The sequence below is a fragment of the Anarhichas minor genome, unplaced genomic scaffold (assembly GCF_050575085.1).
Source record: "Anarhichas minor isolate MPS153535 unplaced genomic scaffold, ASM5057508v1 ptg000024l, whole genome shotgun sequence".
In the NCBI taxonomy this organism is placed as follows: Eukaryota; Metazoa; Chordata; class Actinopteri; order Perciformes; family Anarhichadidae; genus Anarhichas; species Anarhichas minor.
Window position 1 is genome coordinate 15968715 of NW_027466470.1, and position 18878 is coordinate 15987592.

General features: G+C 41.6%; 3 protein-coding genes across 3 annotated transcripts; 2 read left to right on the forward strand and 1 right to left on the reverse strand.

The window, feature by feature from the left end:
• Positions 1-3430, forward strand: agxtb (alanine--glyoxylate and serine--pyruvate aminotransferase b). The gene is made up of 11 exons (XM_076098466.1): positions 1-273; positions 692-884; positions 997-1061; positions 1167-1267; positions 1373-1443; positions 1536-1620; positions 1732-1830; positions 1988-2057; positions 2413-2508; positions 2766-2894; positions 3323-3430. The coding sequence occupies exons 1-11, from the start codon at positions 1-3 to the stop codon at positions 3428-3430; spliced, it is 1290 nt and encodes a 429-aa protein (XP_075954581.1).
• Positions 3431-3833: 403 nt separating this feature from the next.
• On the forward strand, positions 3834-7624 carry thap4 (THAP domain containing 4). The gene is made up of 5 exons (XM_076098497.1): positions 3834-3959; positions 5764-5923; positions 6140-6249; positions 6466-6569; positions 6728-7624. Exons 1-5 carry the CDS (start codon positions 3935-3937, stop codon positions 6851-6853), a joined length of 525 nt encoding a protein of 174 aa, XP_075954612.1. The 5' UTR covers positions 3834-3934; the 3' UTR covers positions 6854-7624.
• A 946-nt stretch (positions 7625-8570) lies between these two features.
• On the reverse strand, positions 8571-13987 carry bokb (BCL2 family apoptosis regulator BOK b). The gene is made up of 4 exons (XM_076098498.1): positions 13759-13987; positions 12504-12632; positions 9603-9766; positions 8571-8872 (listed from the first exon to the last, which is right to left on the reverse strand). Exons 1-4 carry the CDS (start codon positions 13979-13981, stop codon positions 8747-8749), a joined length of 642 nt encoding a protein of 213 aa, XP_075954613.1. The 5' UTR covers positions 13982-13987; the 3' UTR covers positions 8571-8746.
• Between the last annotated feature and the right edge of the window lie 4891 nt (positions 13988-18878).

Consider the following 18878-nt stretch of genomic DNA (forward strand, 5'->3'; position numbering starts at 1 on the left):
ATGCAGCGGGCTTTGTTCAGCCGGAGCGTGCTGCTCGCCCAGCAGGCAGCAGTGGCCCTCGACAGTCCACTCTCCGCGAGGAGCGCGCCTTTTCTGCAGCGGCTGGACCGCTCCATGTCCTCAGTCACCATCCCGCCGCCAGCATGCATGCTCCGGCCGCTGGAAGTGCCACAGCGTTACCTGTTCGGACCGGGACCCTCAAACGTTCCTCCACGTATCTTAGCTGCACAGGGCAGGCCGATAATTGGTCACCTGCATCCAGAAATGTATGAGGTAAACGCTTTGTTTGACCCTCAGACCCAGACATCTCCTCAACAAATCTACTTGGCTAGGTTTGGGAGAAGACGTGGTTTGGGTTAAAATACTTGGAAAACATAATTATCAGGCTACTTTTATTGCTACATTTAACATTGTGGTATTTGCATTTTGTTAAAATTGGTTGAATATTTTTTTCACCACTTAAATGTCGGTTTTATCAGACTAAATTCAATTTGAAAGTTTTGGTACACCAATTATTCATATTAACCATTTTTTCCAGATTTCATGAAAAATAGACTAAATAAATATTTACAAAGGAATCAAGGACCAACATTTTGTGCGTAATTGCGCATGCTGTACACACTTACTGAAATCACTGAAAGTCATTGGTGACAATACCGTCACAGATTAAGCTAAACATTGTGTTTCTTAGATCATGAATGACATCAAGCGAGGGATCCAGTACATCTTTCAGACAGAGAACAACATGACCATAGCTATGAGTGGCTCCGGGCACGCGGCCATGGAGTGTGCGGTGTTCAATACGGTGGAGCCCGGCGAGAGCGTGCTTGTCGCCATTAACGGAATCTGGGGAGAGCGCGTAGCAGAAATTGCCGAAAGAATTGGTACGTCCTTACGCACGGTTTTACGCAGGCATCCATTGGGTCTCCAAAGAAGATGCACGGCTAAATTTACATTGATTGTGTATTCTCTGACTGTCTGTCTGTCCGTCTGTAGGTGCCAATGTACATAGAATTGTAAAACAACCTGGAGGATATTTCAGCAATAAGGAGATTGAACAGGTAGGTTCCTGGTATCTGTAGCAGCCCATAACTTACGAAAGCTATAAAACATTCCATCAGCCCACATTTGTGTTTAAAAAAACTTTTTTTAACCTATTTTTCTAGGCCGTAGAAAAACACAAGCCTGTCCTGTTTTTCCTCACACATGGAGAGTCCTCCTCTGGCCTCTGTCACCCAGTAGACGGCATCGGAGACATCTGCAGAAAGTGAGCCTCCCAATGTACCCGCCTCAAACACTGCGTACAAAACGGTTTTGTGTAACTACCAAATATCATGTCATATTTCTCACTGTTGTCATATATCTCCGACAGACATAACTGCCTCTTCCTGGTTGACTCGGTTGCATCTCTTGGTGCAGCCCCAATCTTTATGGACAAGCAAAGTAAGGCAACGATTAGCGATGGATTCAAATTCTGTTACAAGCTGCCATGTGCTTGCGCGTGTGACATCACCTGTCTTTCATTGTGCTCCCAGATATCGACATCCTGTACACTGGCTCTCAGAAGGCTCTGAATGCGCCTCCTGGCACAGCACCCATCTCCTTCAACGAGAGAGCATGGTGAGGAGGGAACTTCTGCATGCATGTTTCCATGAGGCCTAAAGTGTCACAACCGCATACAAAAATGACACCAAGCCAGCATCTCTTTGACTCTCTGTTACTCCCTCACAGCCACAAGATGTTTAACAGGAAAACAAAGCCAGTATCCTACCTCTTTGATATGACACATTTGTCCAACTACTGGGGTTGTGATGGCCAACCTGCCAGACTGTAAGTCCAATACATCCTCATTCTCTTCACTACATAAACCGTAACTTAACTAGAATGGCAGACCAAAAAATATTAGATTTTTAGATTATTTATTACTATTATTGGAAATGTTATAATTATACATTTTATATTTGTGGGGTGTCATTGTGGGTTTTAGGTACCACCACACTGGTCCAGTGTCTGGATTCTTTGCCCTGAGAGAGAGTCTGGCAATTGTTGCTGAGAAGGTAAAAGATCATTTCACCACTTTTTGTAGTTACATTACTGAAATACAATCTCAACTTGTAGAGTAACTATAATATACAAATTGTGGGCCGTGCCGGGGACCCATCAGACTTCAGATTTGTTTTTTTACTATGCTGATCACTTTTATTGGCAGCAATATATCGACTTCTTTGTCCAACATATCATAACATCTCAAGAGAGGGAGAAGCAGTGTTTTCATTTTGCCAGAAAATGGACATAGCTCTTTGAATTTGCCTCTAATAGTGCAGCTGTTTTGACTTGGCAGTGTTGGTATAGTCCCCTGTTGACTTCTTGTCTGATTCTCACATAACTTCGTCGATCTTTGTCTCCATCTAGGGGCTGGAGGAGTCCTGGAAGAAACACAAGGAGGTGGCAGCCTACCTGTACAGAGGACTGGAGGACTTGGGCCTCAAGCTCTTCATTCCTGATAGGGTAAGGTATAGACGTAAAACCGCAGACTGGGCATTTTGTACAGCAGGACAACAAAGAGCGTATTTGCAAGGACACAAAACAAAAAGAATAAACAACACTGAACAAGAATTTGCATATAACATACAAATAATCAGTATTACTGTCTTTAGCACTGTATAGCATATCTGTTAGAAACAGAAGTGTTTGTGTTGTACTACAATCGATCAGACAGCACTGTGTTGCCCTGTTAAGACCACTCATTTTGAAATGTCCCGCAGGACTTGAGGCTTCCCTCCGTCACCACCGTCGCCATTCCTGACGGCTACAACTGGAGGGAGTTGCTGGCCTACATCATGAAACACCACCAGATAGAAATTACCGGAGGCCTGGGCCCTTCCGTCGGCATGGTGGGTTGCTGCTACTCCACTCTGTACAGTACATCAACTATGGCTTTAGCACTGTAGTCGTGGTCGTCAGCTCTTTACGCGAGATATTCTAGATGTGGCCATCGGTCTCAGCATCTTCGCAGCAGAAGGTTATGTTTTAAAAATGAAATGATTTCCCCTAAAATAAACACTTAGCAAAGGGAAAATGTCCTGGATAGAATAATGAAGCAATGGTCATCTTCATTCCCACTATACCAATTCACATCTTGACTTAAACCAACTCGATAATCCAGACGTCATTTCACATATTGTCTCAAATTAACGAATTTAACTATATCAAACAGGAAAGGGCCATGTCATCGGTAGGGTGTCTTAACAGCTTTCTGCATCTTGCCGACGAGTCGCTGCTGGCTCTGATGCGCTGCACTTTCCACCTCTCTTTTCATTAGGTGCTGAGGATCGGATTGATGGGATACAACTGCGACAAGACTAATGCTGACATGGCACTGCATGCCCTGGCAGAGGCTCTCACGAACTGCAAAAAGAGCAAGGTTTAAGAGACCAGATCCCCCGGCGACTCGCTCTGTACTCATTCATGAGGGAATAAAAAGTAAATATTCAGTGTCCTCACATGATGGATATCTGAAACAGTGCAAAAAGTTAAGGATTTTTTTCTGTGCTTTTGACTGCAGAGATTTTATGAAACCTAAAGCCATGTGCTTTTCTTGTATACGTAGGATAGTTTTGAAATCAAGGAGCTGATATTATCTATGTTCCATGCTGCTGAAAGATGTCAATAAAGTGTGCTTTGATTCATCAAACAGTCCTCCTGCCTCATTGTGTGATAACAGTATAAGAAGGGATTTCAGAAATAGCTCAAAAAGTCTGTAAATGTGCACTGTCTGAACTACATTTCCCAAGATTCCCTACTGTGATGGCCGTATATAAAAACTACGTCACATTAGCGCAGCACCGACGCAGATGAACTGTTCATTTCGTGTCATTTAATCTCTGTCTGATTTGATGCATTCATCCTCGCTCGCCTGCAGTTTGCTTTATTAATGGCGTGTCCTTTCAGTCACACAGGTAGGATGATGGTTACATTTTAAATTACAAGCACGAATGTAGGCAATGTCAACTGTTCTAGCTACAATGTCGCAGTGACCACTGGCTCACTCGCACTAGCGTTACTCATACAATATGTAGTAGCTAAATAATTTACTGAAATGATTATTATACATCCGTGTTTATGCATGCAACTGAAGCCGCCCGTTGAAGTCTATGGCAAGCCGTTAGCTCAGTCTGACTATCCCGAATTAACATTACTGATATTACCAAAACCATAGTCGTGATTACATTATGACGTGCCAGAACTGTCGCTTCCGTGATAAACAAATTGCAGCCACCAGAGATTGAGCCGTGTATGTGTTGTGACTTTTGATTGTTAGTGCGGAGCTTGTTTGTGATCGATACTGAAACGTGGCCGCGATAACTGCGGCTTGTTGGCACCGATCTCTGTATTTACACGAGTGGGATGAAAAACAGTCACCTTCTTATTTACATGCGGAGTCGTCTTCTTCCGGTTTCTGACAAATGTTCGACCAAACCGTGACTTTACTGCCACCCACTGTCAAAAGTAGAGAGAAGCAACCCTCTGTGCACTGTGATTTAAACTCTCTCACGCCTCCATTCAGCATTTCCTCGCCTCCCTGCTGTTTGAATACAGTGTATATAGAACAGAGATGCTTTATGGGAATATACTTACAGTTATGTTTGCCGAAGTGAAATATATGAAGCGTTAACCCACAGTTTATTTTCCTTTTAGTGAAGAATAAGTTACTTAATTGTGAGGCAATATTTAGATAATAATAATATTAACGATAATCGTAAACTTGATTTATGTTGCACATTTCATGCAACACAAAGTGATTTTCATAAAAGTAAATGATTGAACTCTGATAACTGTGATATTTACAGTCACACTTTATTGAGAATGCAATGAGATCAAATGAAATGAAAGAAAAGACGAGATTAATAAAAGATGAGATCAAAAAAAAACATTGTTATAAAAAAAATAAAAAGATGTGTGATTTAAACAAAAATATATTATTCAATTCACAAATGTGCCTCAGATTTGCAATCTGTACATACGACATCCTCTGTCCTCCCCCAAAAAACCTTTAATTGGAAAAAAAAGTAAGAAACCTCAGGGAGAGCAAATGAGGAGGGGTTTTCTCCCAGGATGGGCAGAAGTGCATCAAAGTGTCCTTTTGATTTATTTTGAAAAACAGAGGTGGCCAGCTCATATGTTCTTAATTGTCCTGTTTTGTCCGGCTATGTTTGTACTCGGGTCTCTCTGGCAAAAGATATCCTGATCTCTGTGAGATCACCTGATCAAGTAAAGGTTATAGATCCATATCCAAGAGAATAAGACTTTTTTTTGACATGTCATATTTGGAAAAAACAGAGGTGTAAATAATCAAATGAATGTGGCTTAACTCCATTTAGCTGCTTCAGTTTCAAGGTCCGGGTATTGTGTGTGCTGACTCGCTGCCATGACTTACTGGGACACTTGATTAGAACAGAGCCATTGTTAATGAATAACACTTATTGGTTGATTTAGAGAAATGCTTTTTAAATGGAAAAGTTCACTATTGTCCACTTTTACACTATTGTTAGTATATAGATATATTTATTTGTATCCATATTTATTCCAAAATGTATAAAATGATCTCTTCTTTATTAGTACATTCAAACTTCCTGTTAATGTTGAGTAATATCAGTGTATTCGAATCTAATCACATTTTTGGTATCGCCCATCATCACCTCGTATTAAAGTTCTTTGCTCTGTTTTCGTGATAGTGCAGCATAAACTGTTTGTGTTTTTTAGCATCAGCGGATCTGAACCCAGCGCTCCTCCCTCTAGACTGGCTGCTGGGTACCTGGGAGTCGGATGAACCTGGAGAGGGCTGTTTTACCACCATCAAACCTTTCCACTACACGGAGACACTGACCTTCAGCCATGTGGGACAACCAGTCATCAACTTCACGTAGGTTATTTTGTGAGCAATCAGACTTCGAGGATTAACACCGGGCTGAAAAAACTGTGTTTTGATGCCGCCTCTGATTGAAAGTTTCACACCTGTTTTACCTCTGTCCTATGCCGAGCGCCACTGATGGCTAAAATACCAGATCAAGCAGCCCATCGGTAGGAAAAGTGCACCATCAATCTTCAGTTGATTCCTCGCTGTTACTGTGTTTGACAGGTTCAACGCCTTCCATGCCGAGACCAAGAAGCCTCTGCACAGGGAGTGTGGCTTCATTCGAATGCAGCCGGGAGCCAACAGAGTGGCGTTCATCATCGCACAGAACTCCGGTAGTTACATACACTTATGCTGGAGGTACCCTCGTTTATGATGACCAGGCTCCTGCTCGTATTTTGCAATTTAAAAAAAAAAAAAAAAAAAAAAAAAAAAAGAATCATTCCAGAGGCTGGGTGTTTAGGTTTTTATGAGGGAAGCAGACACTTAATGTGGATACACAAAATGTATCTCGCAATGGAATGTTGAGTCCAGTGTGTCTTTGTGTGCAGGTCTGGTGGAGATCGAGGAGGGAGAGCTGACGGCGCAGCAGCTGAACCTGCAGAGCCAGGCGCTGGCCAGAGTCTCTTTTGCCAGAGAGCCGCATGTACAAAAGGTAAAGCTGTAATCTGATAATGCGTCATGAAATCAAATCCGTGTAACAACGCTGCCCACGCAGTCCCACAGAGCACGAACAGAACTTACTTTCATCAATGAAATGTTTTCTGCTCCTTTTTGTGTCGGTGACCTCGCCTGCTCTCGCCCATCTTTCAGATTTCTCGAGTGATTCAGCTCCGACCAGATGGGAGGCTGGAGCAGACAGTTTCCATGGCAACAGACAACCAACCACTGATGCAGCACTTGCACATCACCTACCGTCGGCAGGCCTCCTGTACTTAGGAGTACTTTGGTCAGGAAAGATAAATGTTGCCCAAATAAGGGGACTTTAGTCAGATAATCATATAAACAGTTTGAGTTATGGCATTAATGCAATACATACAATCATAACTGGGCGTTGTTTAAGACACTACAGGTGTAGATTTAATGTTACTGTCAAAGGTAAAGGGGCCCTGTGGAGTTTTTCTCGTAAACAAAACAAAAGCTTTGTTTACATTCAGCTTTACTCTCCAAAACGTGAATGTTCACATCCATGTTTACTAGCAAACAGTCTTCTTCTTCTCTGCCTTTGCTAACATATTTCTTTATATGTTGGTGTTTTACCACCACCCGTATGTCAAAGGAACAGAGTGAAACTACCACTAGAGGTGTAAAACTCCACAGCAAACCTTTAATCTATTCATATTGCACTTAAGGGCCTTGCTTTAGGATGGGTGCTCGCCTTATCTTAATGTGTGGTCTGGATATTTATTCTTGGAGCTGTAAAGCTTATAAAGCACTGATGAATTAATGTTAAGTACAGTATCCTCTTATCGCTAACATTCATTGCACTATTTTAAGGTTGAAAGCTCAATTAACTGGGTTCAATGAAGTGTTTTCTGTGTAGATTCTACAGAGTTCTTCTACTGAGTGTTAAAACGTTTTTATCATGTGTCTCAGCAGAATGTCCAAGAATGTATCTGACTTGGTTTAAGTCGTTCAGTAGAGTGGTTCATATACATGTAGATGTACTTATACAGGCTGCAATAAGAGGAATTAAAGTTATTTCACCTATTTTGGTTTTTACTTTGTCTCCATCCATTTTAATCTTAATGTTTAAGCTTCCTGTTCTGTCCCTCTGGATTTATGTATGCGTCATCAACATGAATGATGTTATTGATGCTCTCTAGCATTACAGTGTTCCAGCATCAAGTCTATGAGAGGTTAGGTATGACATGCAAAAGACCTCCACTTTGAACCCCTGTGTCAGATCAGTGGGATTAAGTATCATAAAAGAATTAGCACAATAAGTACACGTGAAGATTTTAGGTTTATTAAGGATGTAAAAAAAAATAAAATAAACATTCAGACACTAATAAATTAACACTGAAAGTGACAACGATCAGACATCCCACACAATCATCCCGAAGAGCCGTTGTCTTTATACTGCAGTGGCTTCAATTGTTAGTCATAATCAAAATAAAAAAGATATTTAAAAAGTCATGGATAAAAATATTTACAGATTTTTAAAAAAAGGAAATCGATTTCACCAAACTAATGTGGATGCAGTTAGAACCATTCTTCTTTGGCCAAAAATGAGACCCAACATTTCTTGGTAAATTGGCGTCTAAAATTGCAGCAGAAAGTTTAATCATATTCTGGAAGAGACGCTGCTCGTGCTGTCATGGTGAAGTACAATCGGGTAAATCACCATGTGATAGCAGTCCTTTTCAGATTTAGAAAACTCAGAGACCCAGCCAGCTGAGCATCAACTTTCATCACAAACGTGGCTTTCACTTTCATTATTCCTTCAGGTATATTTACTGAGACGAACATCAAACAGTTTCTCTCAGGAGTGCAACCTGAAAACCATCACACACACACACACACACACACACATTACAGCTACAAAGCCAGGTTTTCTGCACCGGTGGAGGGACACAAACATTTTTCGTTGCCATTCATGCTCATAAATATCACAGTGACTACTCTTTAGATGGAGGTAATCCTGTATCCGAAACCAAAATGACACAAACACGATGCTCATGAAACATTTGTTGATGGCCATTCAGCGCTGGCAGGCACAGCGACCATCTATCTCGACTCCATCCATTATTATTATTATTATTATTAACAAGTCTGAGATATAATCTCACATCAATGATGAGGACTCCAGTGCACTCGGTCTGCGCTCATTCATGGCTCCTTCATGATGTAGACGTAGACTGTAGTGAGGAAGTACTTCAGTGACTCTATGACAGACGACAGCCAGTGGTGCTGAGGCGTCACTTCCTTCTTCAACACACATTTCGAGATCTCCGCCTGATACAAGGAAATTTATATTTTAAATTAGACAACAATGAAACATAAAAAATGACATTTTTGCAATTTCTTGCCAAATACAAATATCATTCGAGGAAAAAAAAACTGCACTTTTCAGAAAACAAATTCAGGGAAAAGGGTGTCAAGAGGTAAAAAATAAAATTTAAAAAAAGTGCTTTAGCAGGTAAAATATTTACCATGTTAACCTTCTTAGTTAGCGTGTTAGCATGCTCCAGCTGAGGCTGATGGGAATGGCATTAGTTTTGAAGGTAAAGTATTTGGCTAATTAAAATATTTACCTGATGATGGTGGTAAAGATATAACCAACGTTATTACAATTCACTCTGAGAGGGACATGAATGTCTGTACCAAACAAAGCTAAAAATGCATTTTTTTTAACCAGGAGAGGGCCACAGAAACCAATGTTACCACTGCAAAACTTTGCATCAGATCAGCCAACAGGAAGCAACAGTATGTGAGCTACATTTTACATGCAACACTCCTCTAATTGACTATCAGAGCTTAAGTACACAAACTGAGCTCTCATCCATAAACAAGATAACGCAATCAGTGATGTAGCTTAGGCAAAAGCGATGTGGAAGAACAGAAAGTTGCCAGTTTTAATCTCCAGAGAAACACGACGCAAGCAGTGTTTTTATTCCCTCGTTGTCAAATGAGAAATATTATTTAGTATGTGGGGAAAGTTCCCTAAAATAAAAACGTCACATACCCATCCTCCCCGTCTCTTCAGCCAGGGAACCAGAAACTTGCGGACAAACTGTCCCAGACCGTCCACTAAGATGTGCACGGTGCTTGGATGACCCTGTCTGACACAATCCACTGCCAGGGCTCCGGCTACTGCATACATGGATACCACCTTACCCCACGTTATACCTACAGCGAGAAAAACAGACATCACCAAGTTACGCTTCATGTCTTCTTTACCTTCGTCTACGGATAGATGTTCATCATTAAAGTTCTGGTAAAAACATGTCTGGAGGGGATCTTTTACACTTCAGCAATTCAAGCTGATATTGATTCCGTCTTGTTTGTCGTTTGATAACCGAGAAGCAAAAATATCACACTTTGTCCAGAAGACCCGCGCTACAGTGGCAGCATTTTCCTGACCGGAATCAATAAACATAAAACACTCCTTCTACTGTTCTCATGGGTGCCACTCACTCATCTCCTCTCTATGCTTTCTCTGTTACATATTCTGTGATCTGCCTCCCAGCATGTGGGGCAGTCGGTGGACCTTGTACTGAAATAAACTGTTAATGTCAGGTTTAAGTCAACAAACCAGTGCGTTACGGCAGCTGATAAGACATCTTAGAGACCAGTTCTCAATTAAAGAGTGTGAGATTGCTTTTGCCTGGGGGTGGGTGAACACGCAGTTTCTACAGTGGGGAGGTCAACAAGTACAGAAAATGAAGGGAGTCATGAAGCTTCTTTCAAGTGAAACAATCCAGTCTGACAATTGATGGCATCCCGCCATTTCTAGGTTCACTTTCCAGGGCAGCAGGGACTGTTGTAACATCCGTCAGTGATGCAACTGGGTCTAATGGCATTAGCCTCCTTAGGCCAGCTCACATTGTCGTGGCTGACCCAAGAGTGTCTGACTGCGGCTATAAGGGGATAGAGCGAGCTCCGGGCAAGCTTAAACGAGATAAATGTCCACGGAAGCTGTCTGATCACGTCACATCACTCTCCCTACTGAGAAGCAGGCCAAGAATAGAGACAAGATTGTCAAGGATAAAGCTGGAGAAGAGGAAGGCGTAAAGAGGAGGAACAGAAGTGGGAGGTAGGCGAAGATAGATGGAGGAGACACAAGTCATGTTGATTTTTACTGAGAGAGACCGCAGCACAGATGGCCGCTTCGAAAGAAAAATGTTTTGCTTATGATACATAGATTCACTGGACTTATCGTTCCTTTGTGGTCATGTTAAGCAGTTGGAGGCAAAGTGACGAATGACAAAAACCTAAATAAAGCAAATTCCAGACGGCAGGGAAAAACAAACTTAGATGCATTCTTCTATTTATATCCAGGTTTCAACCCGTCCCAGAAGGCTGGGGCAGCCTGGGTTCACCAGTTTGTTATTCTTCAGGAGGAATCCCACGCCGTTTCCAGAAATACATCCATGTGACGTCTAAACCCGCACAAGTTTATGCAGAACACAGTCATGAAAGTGACATTAAGCGAGTCCATTTTTGATCTTCCCTGGAAAACATTAAGAGTTTGAGTTGCTCGTCGAGCTAAATCGACCCCACGGGCTCACACTGAGGACATAAAACAGCTCTTTTTAGTACTGCTTTGAATTGTGTACAAAGCAGATCTGTTGTCAAGGCAACTTTAATAACTCCAACAGCCAGCACAAACAATTCAACACCGACAGTAATTCGACTGACAAAACTCTCAAGACCAAGACTGAACAAAGATTTGACCAGAAACTATTTCAGACTTATTTTTTTGTGTTGTCTCGCCACAATTCACTCAGGACAATGTAACATGAACAGGAAATCACAGATCTCTTCCGAGGTAGTGGGCATAGTGTAAATTAAAGTTTAGTAAAGTAACTGTAACTCACGTTACAAAGACATTAACGTTACCTTACTACCAAATAGCACGTGCCCGATATCAGACCAACTACCGTTATAAATTATAGCAAGTTTGGTTGCACTTTCCGTCACCTTTCACAGACCGCGGCGATAAATCTTTAACATGCTCGTGTCACACCTTTATTATCCATCAAAATAAAACTCTCCCCCAACAAGACAAACCACACTAGTGTCGCTGCAGCATGCTGATATTTAGCGCCTATAACGTTTACCATGTAGTTGGAGTGTTAATATGCTAACATTTGTTAATTTGCACTAGACTTATAAGACTAGACTCATAAGTATTGCAGGTATAAACCAAAGTATCGGATAAGGTGATCTGATAAAAGATACACAGAAGAGATTTAAATTGATCCTGTGCAGGACACGAATTTCATGGCAATCCGTCAAAAAGTTGTTGAGACATTTCACTCAAACCCACAAATGGTGGTGCTGGAGGTAATGTCCGGGGATCAGAGTCCGTAGGATTCATTCTCCGAGTGAGAACCATGAATGTCTGAACCAAATGTCATCGCAGTCCATCAGGTAGCTGACGTATGTCAGTCTGGACAAAAGTGGCGTACCGACTGAACGACATCAACGTCCCTAGAGCGACGCGCTAGCGTGGCCACACAGTTTTAGAACACCCAACAATGTCTGCAAACAACAACAACTATTGGTCACAACACAGGACATTAAGGGCTAGACCACGTCATTAAAAAACCTACAAGAAGACACCGAGACCTGATTCAAGACCAAGAGCGGGCAGAAGCGGATATTGCTCGGGCCATAAAAGGCCTACATTCAAAACAAAAAAGTAAGACTCTAAAAATGTTCACACCCACTCCCTCTCATTATAAGCACCTCTCTGCTGGAAAGTGCAGACTCACACCAGTTTAATGACAGTGAAGGCCTTCATCAGTAGCGGGAGACGCTGTGGAAGTGTGAATCACTTCCTGTACTGGCCGAAGACAACAGGTTTAGTTTTAGCATACAGGGCGCTGCGTCATCATCAGCAGCAGCAGCAGCAGCATACCTGTTGAGAAGATCTCTGTTGCCACGCCGATGAAGGCATCCGAAACCATGTTCTCCATGGCAACAGAGATGTTGAGCTGCCGCGCCACGTTCCTGTACAAACTGGGCTGTATACACTCCAGCTCGTCGCCTGGGTAACAGAGGGAGAGCACGGTTAGAAAAAGAGAGAAGAATGAGGTTAATCTGATTATTCAAAACGCTCCAGGTTACACAAACTATTACACTGTACGAGACAACCATTCAACCGGCTCAGACCGTTTACTCTGTTCTGCTGGTGGAGGGTCACTCAGATGTTAAAAGTAAAGAATGTTTATTTCTTAAAGAGACGCTGGGCACTTTAGCTGCTGTGTTAGGTGAGTCAAGTCCTCCAGATATAACCACTTGGTTCAAGCTGTTCTCTTACACGTGCACACACACACACACACACACACACACAGTCCTTAACTAATCTGATCCAAGCTCATCAAAGCATTGTGTAAATCAGTCAAGTCTAGTTTTTTTTTATGTCTCATACGATCAATTATCTCTTCCAGCTCTGTTGAGTCATCTCAGCTTTCAGCCTATCGTCATCAATTGATCGGTCCGTGTTCCCAGAGCACAGAACTGCAAAGTCTTTCATTTTCGAGCCTTCTTAATTTGCTCTAAGAAAAACACACAATTATTTACTTTTGAGAGGTTTTTGGTACTGGGGAGCACATGGAATTAGCAACCTTTTGTAAAGTCTGAAATCCAACACTTTGATTGATTTTAACTGATCATTAGTCCTGATCCTCTAATTTTATTGTATGTTATTACATTTACTGAGGAGGTATCTTTTCAGTCCCGCCTGATTCAGCTGATTTATTTATAAGACCCAAATGAAAAAGTCACACACACGTTCTATCTTAATCTTTAGTCAGGGGTTAACACATTGACCAATAAAAAACCATGTCCTCTGACTGAGACTTGTACTGCATCATCTGTCTATAGAAGGTATAAATAATAAAAACAGGTAGAAAAAAATGCTCCCAAAATACTTGGAAATAAAGTCTGAGGACTGTGCAGCGTTAAAATAATTGTGTTGAAACTAATGCGGCCTCTTCATCTTATTTGAGTTATCCTCTCCTGAGTGTGTGAGGTTCAAAGTACACAAGGAAACCACGACCATGGCCTACATGTCTCTATAAGATGTAACTTTGCCCCTTGAAGCCCATTACTTAACTCATTTTACAGTTCACTGTTTTGTAAGACTTTACAGCTCTTCGGGTTTCTCTTACCAAGACAGAGAAGCACCAAAGACACGTCAGCCAGCGCTGCATTTGAGGGAGAGAGGTGGAGTTCAGTTTTGGACCATCCCAGCCCGTTCTGGTTGAGTCTGGACAGTATGTAGTCTCTGCACAAGGCTTTAGACTGGGACACCAGCTCCTTCTCAGTCAACGATCGGTCAAACACGTCCAGGACCTCCGCTGCAAACACAGAGGACCGCCGCAGGACCTTCATGTCCTCCTGCAGGGGGGGGGGGGGTCAGGGTCAGAGAGTGTCTGACCTCCTGGGATCAGCTGTGTCTCGGCGTGTCCTCTCTTAATCCCAGAGGAACAAAGTTTAACGCTGAAGACAATATGGCAGCTGTGGAGGACAGAAAACCCATATTCAGAGGCAGCTAGCCAGACTTGGTTAGAATTACATCCCTTAGTCTTAAAATGTTTCTGTCAGACAGGGTAAGAGACACAAACTCTTTTAATCAACAAACTGGTGCAAACAACAGGTTAGCACCAGTCTAGCATTTTTTTTAACATTCAAACGGACTTTGGAGATTATATATATATATATATATATATATATATATATATATATATATATATATATATATATATATATATATATATGACACTTTGCCTGTGCACTTTGCCAACTTACATAAGAATATGATGGAGGCGTTCTTTTTGTGAGTCACATGGTGGGATAGTCAAGATATTCCTACATTTCTTGGATTATGCAACACCAAGCTGATTCCACAAGACGGCAAGAGAAATGTCATATCCTCATTTGAGATTTTTTTAAAAAATGCATAAAGCATACGGTTTCAGTGCAACATTTAGTAACCTGGTAAAGACTATATATTTAAGATGCGTCTTAGAATATAGGCTAGATTTATTTATAAATTAGGCTGTTGCACCCAAAGAACAAGCCACGCTTACCTTCAACGTTGTATCCACATTGAGATGTGTCCGCTTCTGATGTGACATTTTTTTTATTTTTCCAATCGATTAATCAGGAAACCTTTCAAACAGTCTTTCAGCCAAAAGAGCCCGAAAGCCGCAAGAAGCTCAGCCCGTTGTTTCTTAACAAAATGTTTCAGATCATTAGGAAGCCACTTACGCAAAGTTCTGCCTCAGGGCTCATTCATAAGAGAGCTCATGCTCTGCTTGGTCCACTTGTTTCCCCGGAAAGCACCGACTGAGCCGAGGGACGCTGTAAAAGGACGCCTACCTGTTTGTTCCACCTTCCCATTGGCGCTCAATCGTTGGTTTGGAAAAGCCCGGAGGAGGAGCCTCACTCCGGGGGACAGAGGGAGACAAATAAACTGCGTCCACATTTTCATGACCAAATCTGGACGGATTTGAAGTCATATATGTATTTTTACATTTGATTCATTAATTGTGTCCACTACTGTGCGTAAAAGTCACGTACGGCTTTAGGGCTACTCTTAAAGCCCTCGAGTCAGTGAGCGAGCGAGTGAGTGAAATGGGGTTTCCCAGAACAGGTGTATCCGATGACCTCTTACAGAGTTGAGTGTTCCTCGCTGATGCCCAAACTGGCACACCTTTAATCCTGTGCAGAGCAGATAAATATAGGTGTCCAGGTCGGCACTTAATGTACTGAGACAAAGTTAACTGGGCTTTGTCATGCTCCGTGTATGACGCAATTTTAATTTGTTAAAATATTGTCATTTTTTTTATTATTAAATCAAAATACAATAAACTTAATCCGGCTCCATCGATCTTGTTTTATGTCATTTTTCAAAGTAAAAGTCAATTAGCTATTGATGTTTGGAGAGGGGGTGGTGTCGAAATATTTCCTTATGTGTTCCACAACACATAACACATTGTTATTTTCTTAACAAAGAAAATAAGTTCAGTCAGAGGAGAGAGGCTCGTTCCAGGCAACAAATGCGACGCTTATTCATTTCTCTTTTTCTCACGTGTGTGTATTTGTGTGTTACATGCCACATTAAAAATAATAAGCAAAACCCAATTCTGATATGTTTGTATATCAAACTGATCTCAGGTATAATGGTTGTTTATTGGAGGATATTATTTTACTGTTAATATTAATGGCGTTAACCTACAAGAACCTACACCTGTCATTAGGTTAAATGAGTAGTTATATTATATATGTTATACATGTGTATATATATATATATATATATATACTGTATAGTGTTGTATAGTGTTTGGCCGCTGGGTGTCGCTGTTACTCACCTTACTGTTGAGGTCAACATTGTTGTTTTCAGCAATGTTTTCTGAGCTGATCTGTTCATTTCTTCAGGACTAGTTTGTCGCCTTGGACAGATTCAGCTACTTATCAATATATGAATACAACACAAAAACATTTGCAAGTATTGTATTGATGATTAATCGTTTTACTCGTTGTCATAGTCTGATCCTTGTTCTCAATATTACAATGATAGGATTCACACAGATCATGAAAAACAGAGAAACATTTACTTCTTCGTGATCTTTCGGTCAGCAGCAGTGTGTCCATCTCCACAAGCTCGTCTGGACTAGAGATGTTCTGCATACATATTGTCATTATTTCAGTTCCTGACTAAAAACACATCCATAACTGTCATGTTTGACTTTGCAACACTGACAACAGGTCAGCCTGATTGGCAGCATTATGTGAAACATTTAGAACTAGTTTGCTATTGACACAGTGGTAATGTTGTGTGCTTTTTGGGAAGATAAACATTCTTTAATGAGAATAGACAAAGCATACAAAGTTTAAATATTATTATAATTAACCTCAATTTGCCTACTTGGCAATCTTTGTGACTTGTGAAAAAAAAGAAAGAACAAACTATTAAATCTCAAAGCATGCGTGTCCTGAGACGTTGGTGTCTCAGTAATTAGCATGTTGATGGGTGAGTTTCTACTGTTAGTGATCCTGTTTCGAGAAAAGTGTGGCTATAAAAGAAAACCTCGCCCCCTTTGAATCAGTATTCACATTCATTTGCTGGAATGAGAAACCTGAACTTTACAATATGAACCCAACTGACCCCGTTCCTCGGTTGTATGACAGGCTGAATACAATATAAGGAGTAAGTATGGCTGTATTACGAAACACCATACTCGTCACATCGAGGCTTCCCCACATGGAATCTATCTACCTATTCCAAGAATGTCAGCATCACTGAGAAGGGAATTTGTTCGACAATCTTTGCTGCTATTTCATAAACTATCACATTGAATGTTACATTTTTTCCACAATTGGCTAACGGAGGATGACCTGGTATGTCTGAAGAAGGCTGTCTATTCTTTGGTTATGCCGTTGGGCAGAGAACTGTGTGCCAATGTTAGGTTGTTTTGTTGTTTGTTTATTTCTATGTGATAAACTCTATTGGGCTAAACATTGACTTAGGTCAATGTGAAACGGTCACAAGACCAAGAAGAACAGAGTGTGGGTTGTAGTTTGTATTAATATGGCAGCTACAAAAAACAGCTGACCGCGCGGTTAGAGACAATGACACCAAGTCTCACATTCAGTCTGGGTGAAAAACACATTTCAGTTGTGCTTTGTTTCTTCGACAGTACATATTTTTGGCTGCTGGTATGCAGCTGGTATGTTTGGAAATTCTTCAGTCCAGCTGCCCCCCCCCCCACACACACACACACACACACACACACACACACACACACCCACACCCACCCACACGCACACACTGTTGAATATGTTAACGCACTTTGTTTCTCTTCCATGCATGAGACTAGTGAGACTGAGAGCCACACACTCGAGTGACCAGTTAGTACAGCCACTGCTCAAGTTCTAGTCCTTCTCCACCACCAAGAGTGATGTAATGTCAGTATACAAAAGTCTAAACTGCATGCCATACAAGCACCACATGCAATCATTGTCGTTTTCTTTTTCCCCGGACTTCCCTTTATGACAAAACCGTCCAACACCTTAATTTGTTTTAAATCTAAATATTGAACTCAGCATGTTAAAAACCACATTAGCACGTCATGTTTGTATTTAAGATGTTGTGCATTAACCATATGTTAAATAAGTTTTCATGCCAGCACTTCATTGAGGTGCCCCCATATGCTAACCTGACAAACACCATGTAAACAGACGATTCCCCCCACCTTCCTTGCTCTTTCCCAACCAGCCAACTGTTCAGTCTGAGATACATTTCATAACCTCTATCCGGGCCTCACGCCCATCATCCCCGTTGATCGAGAAACAGGTAAAACCAGAGGCACAGGAGAGCCCGTCATAGGCAGCAAGGGTTGGACGAGAACCCAGCCTCTGAGCGGCAACATGGGAAGGGATGGGCAACTCAAAAAGTGACGTTATGTTCATGAATGTATGACCACTGATTTCACCTTTAGCACAAATCCTGTTTGATGGACATTTGTGAAGTGGCATGATCGATCCTTTTTTGACTGGACCCAAAGGTGCATTTAAACTTTTCAGACATAATAAAATTGCTAACCGGTAAAGTTAGTTTTTTCTTCATTCTCATGTACTTATTAACTGGTTTTCCTTGCCCAAAAACGGGACCATTCCCCCCTGGGTCTTGGTTTCTTAAACATAGGCCTGTCACTCCATGACCCCATCCCCTTCCTTCACCACTATTGATGAGACAGTCCAATCACAAACAGGCTCTGTGAGGATAGGAAGGTGGAGCTAAGCATTGAAACAGGGTGTGGTCCTGAAACCAGCAAGGTCTGTAGTAGTGCCCCGGGGTTTAAATTGACTTGAATGATCCCGTTCCCATAGTTAACATAGCTGGCTTCTCAACTTTTACTTATCTCTCTCTTGCTTCCTTTCCACATCTCTTACCTGTGAAACTTTCAGCTCTTTTTGGATTGCTTGTAAAAAAAAAAGAAATCAGAAACATTTGAGGAAGGCTTGAGGCCGCCACCCACGGAGAAGCTCTGCATGTATGTGGTTCACCTCTCACTGATTGATCTGTTTCTCTGGATTGAGTGCTGCCTGCCCTGGCTGTGCAGCTGCTTTCCTCTCACACAGGAGTGAGTGCTGAGGACTTGTGTTCTGCCGGTGAGTCACTTGTTACTTACACATCAGCAAGTAGCAGTTTTAGCAGTTTAAGTGATCTGAGATTTGTAGCCGTGCTGCTCCTGTAAAGTTCATTGTGTTCTTTTGAATGTAA

What these genes read in the sequence shown, in the direction of transcription:
- agxtb (XM_076098466.1), top strand. Translation starts at nt 1, where the DNA reads ATGCAGCGGGCTTTGTTCAGCCGGAGCGTGCTGCTCGCCCAGCAGGCA. An exon ending in AGCTCTTCATTCCTGATAGG is followed by an intron (nt 2,509 to 2,765) that starts GTAAGGTATAGA and finishes AATGTCCCGCAG; the next exon opens with GACTTGAGGCTTCCCTCCGT. An exon ending in TGGGCCCTTCCGTCGGCATG is followed by an intron (nt 2,895 to 3,322) that starts GTGGGTTGCTGC and finishes TCTTTTCATTAG; the next exon opens with GTGCTGAGGATCGGATTGAT.
- thap4 (XM_076098497.1), top strand. Translation starts at nt 3,935, where the DNA reads ATGGCGTGTCCTTTCAGTCACACAG. An exon ending in GTGTCCTTTCAGTCACACAG is followed by an intron (nt 3,960 to 5,763) that starts GTAGGATGATGG and finishes TGTGTTTTTTAG; the next exon opens with CATCAGCGGATCTGAACCCA. An exon ending in CATCATCGCACAGAACTCCG is followed by an intron (nt 6,250 to 6,465) that starts GTAGTTACATAC and finishes CTTTGTGTGCAG; the next exon opens with GTCTGGTGGAGATCGAGGAG.
- bokb (XM_076098498.1), bottom strand. Translation starts at nt 13,981, where the DNA reads ATGAAGGTCCTGCGGCGGTCCTCTGTGTTTGCAGCGGAGGTCCTGGAC. An exon ending in TTTGGTGCTTCTCTGTCTTG is followed by an intron (nt 12,633 to 13,758) that starts GTAAGAGAAACC and finishes TCTGTTACCCAG; the next exon opens with GCGACGAGCTGGAGTGTATA. An exon ending in TGAAGAGACGGGGAGGATGG is followed by an intron (nt 8,873 to 9,602) that starts GTATGTGACGTT and finishes TCCTTGTATCAG; the next exon opens with GCGGAGATCTCGAAATGTGT.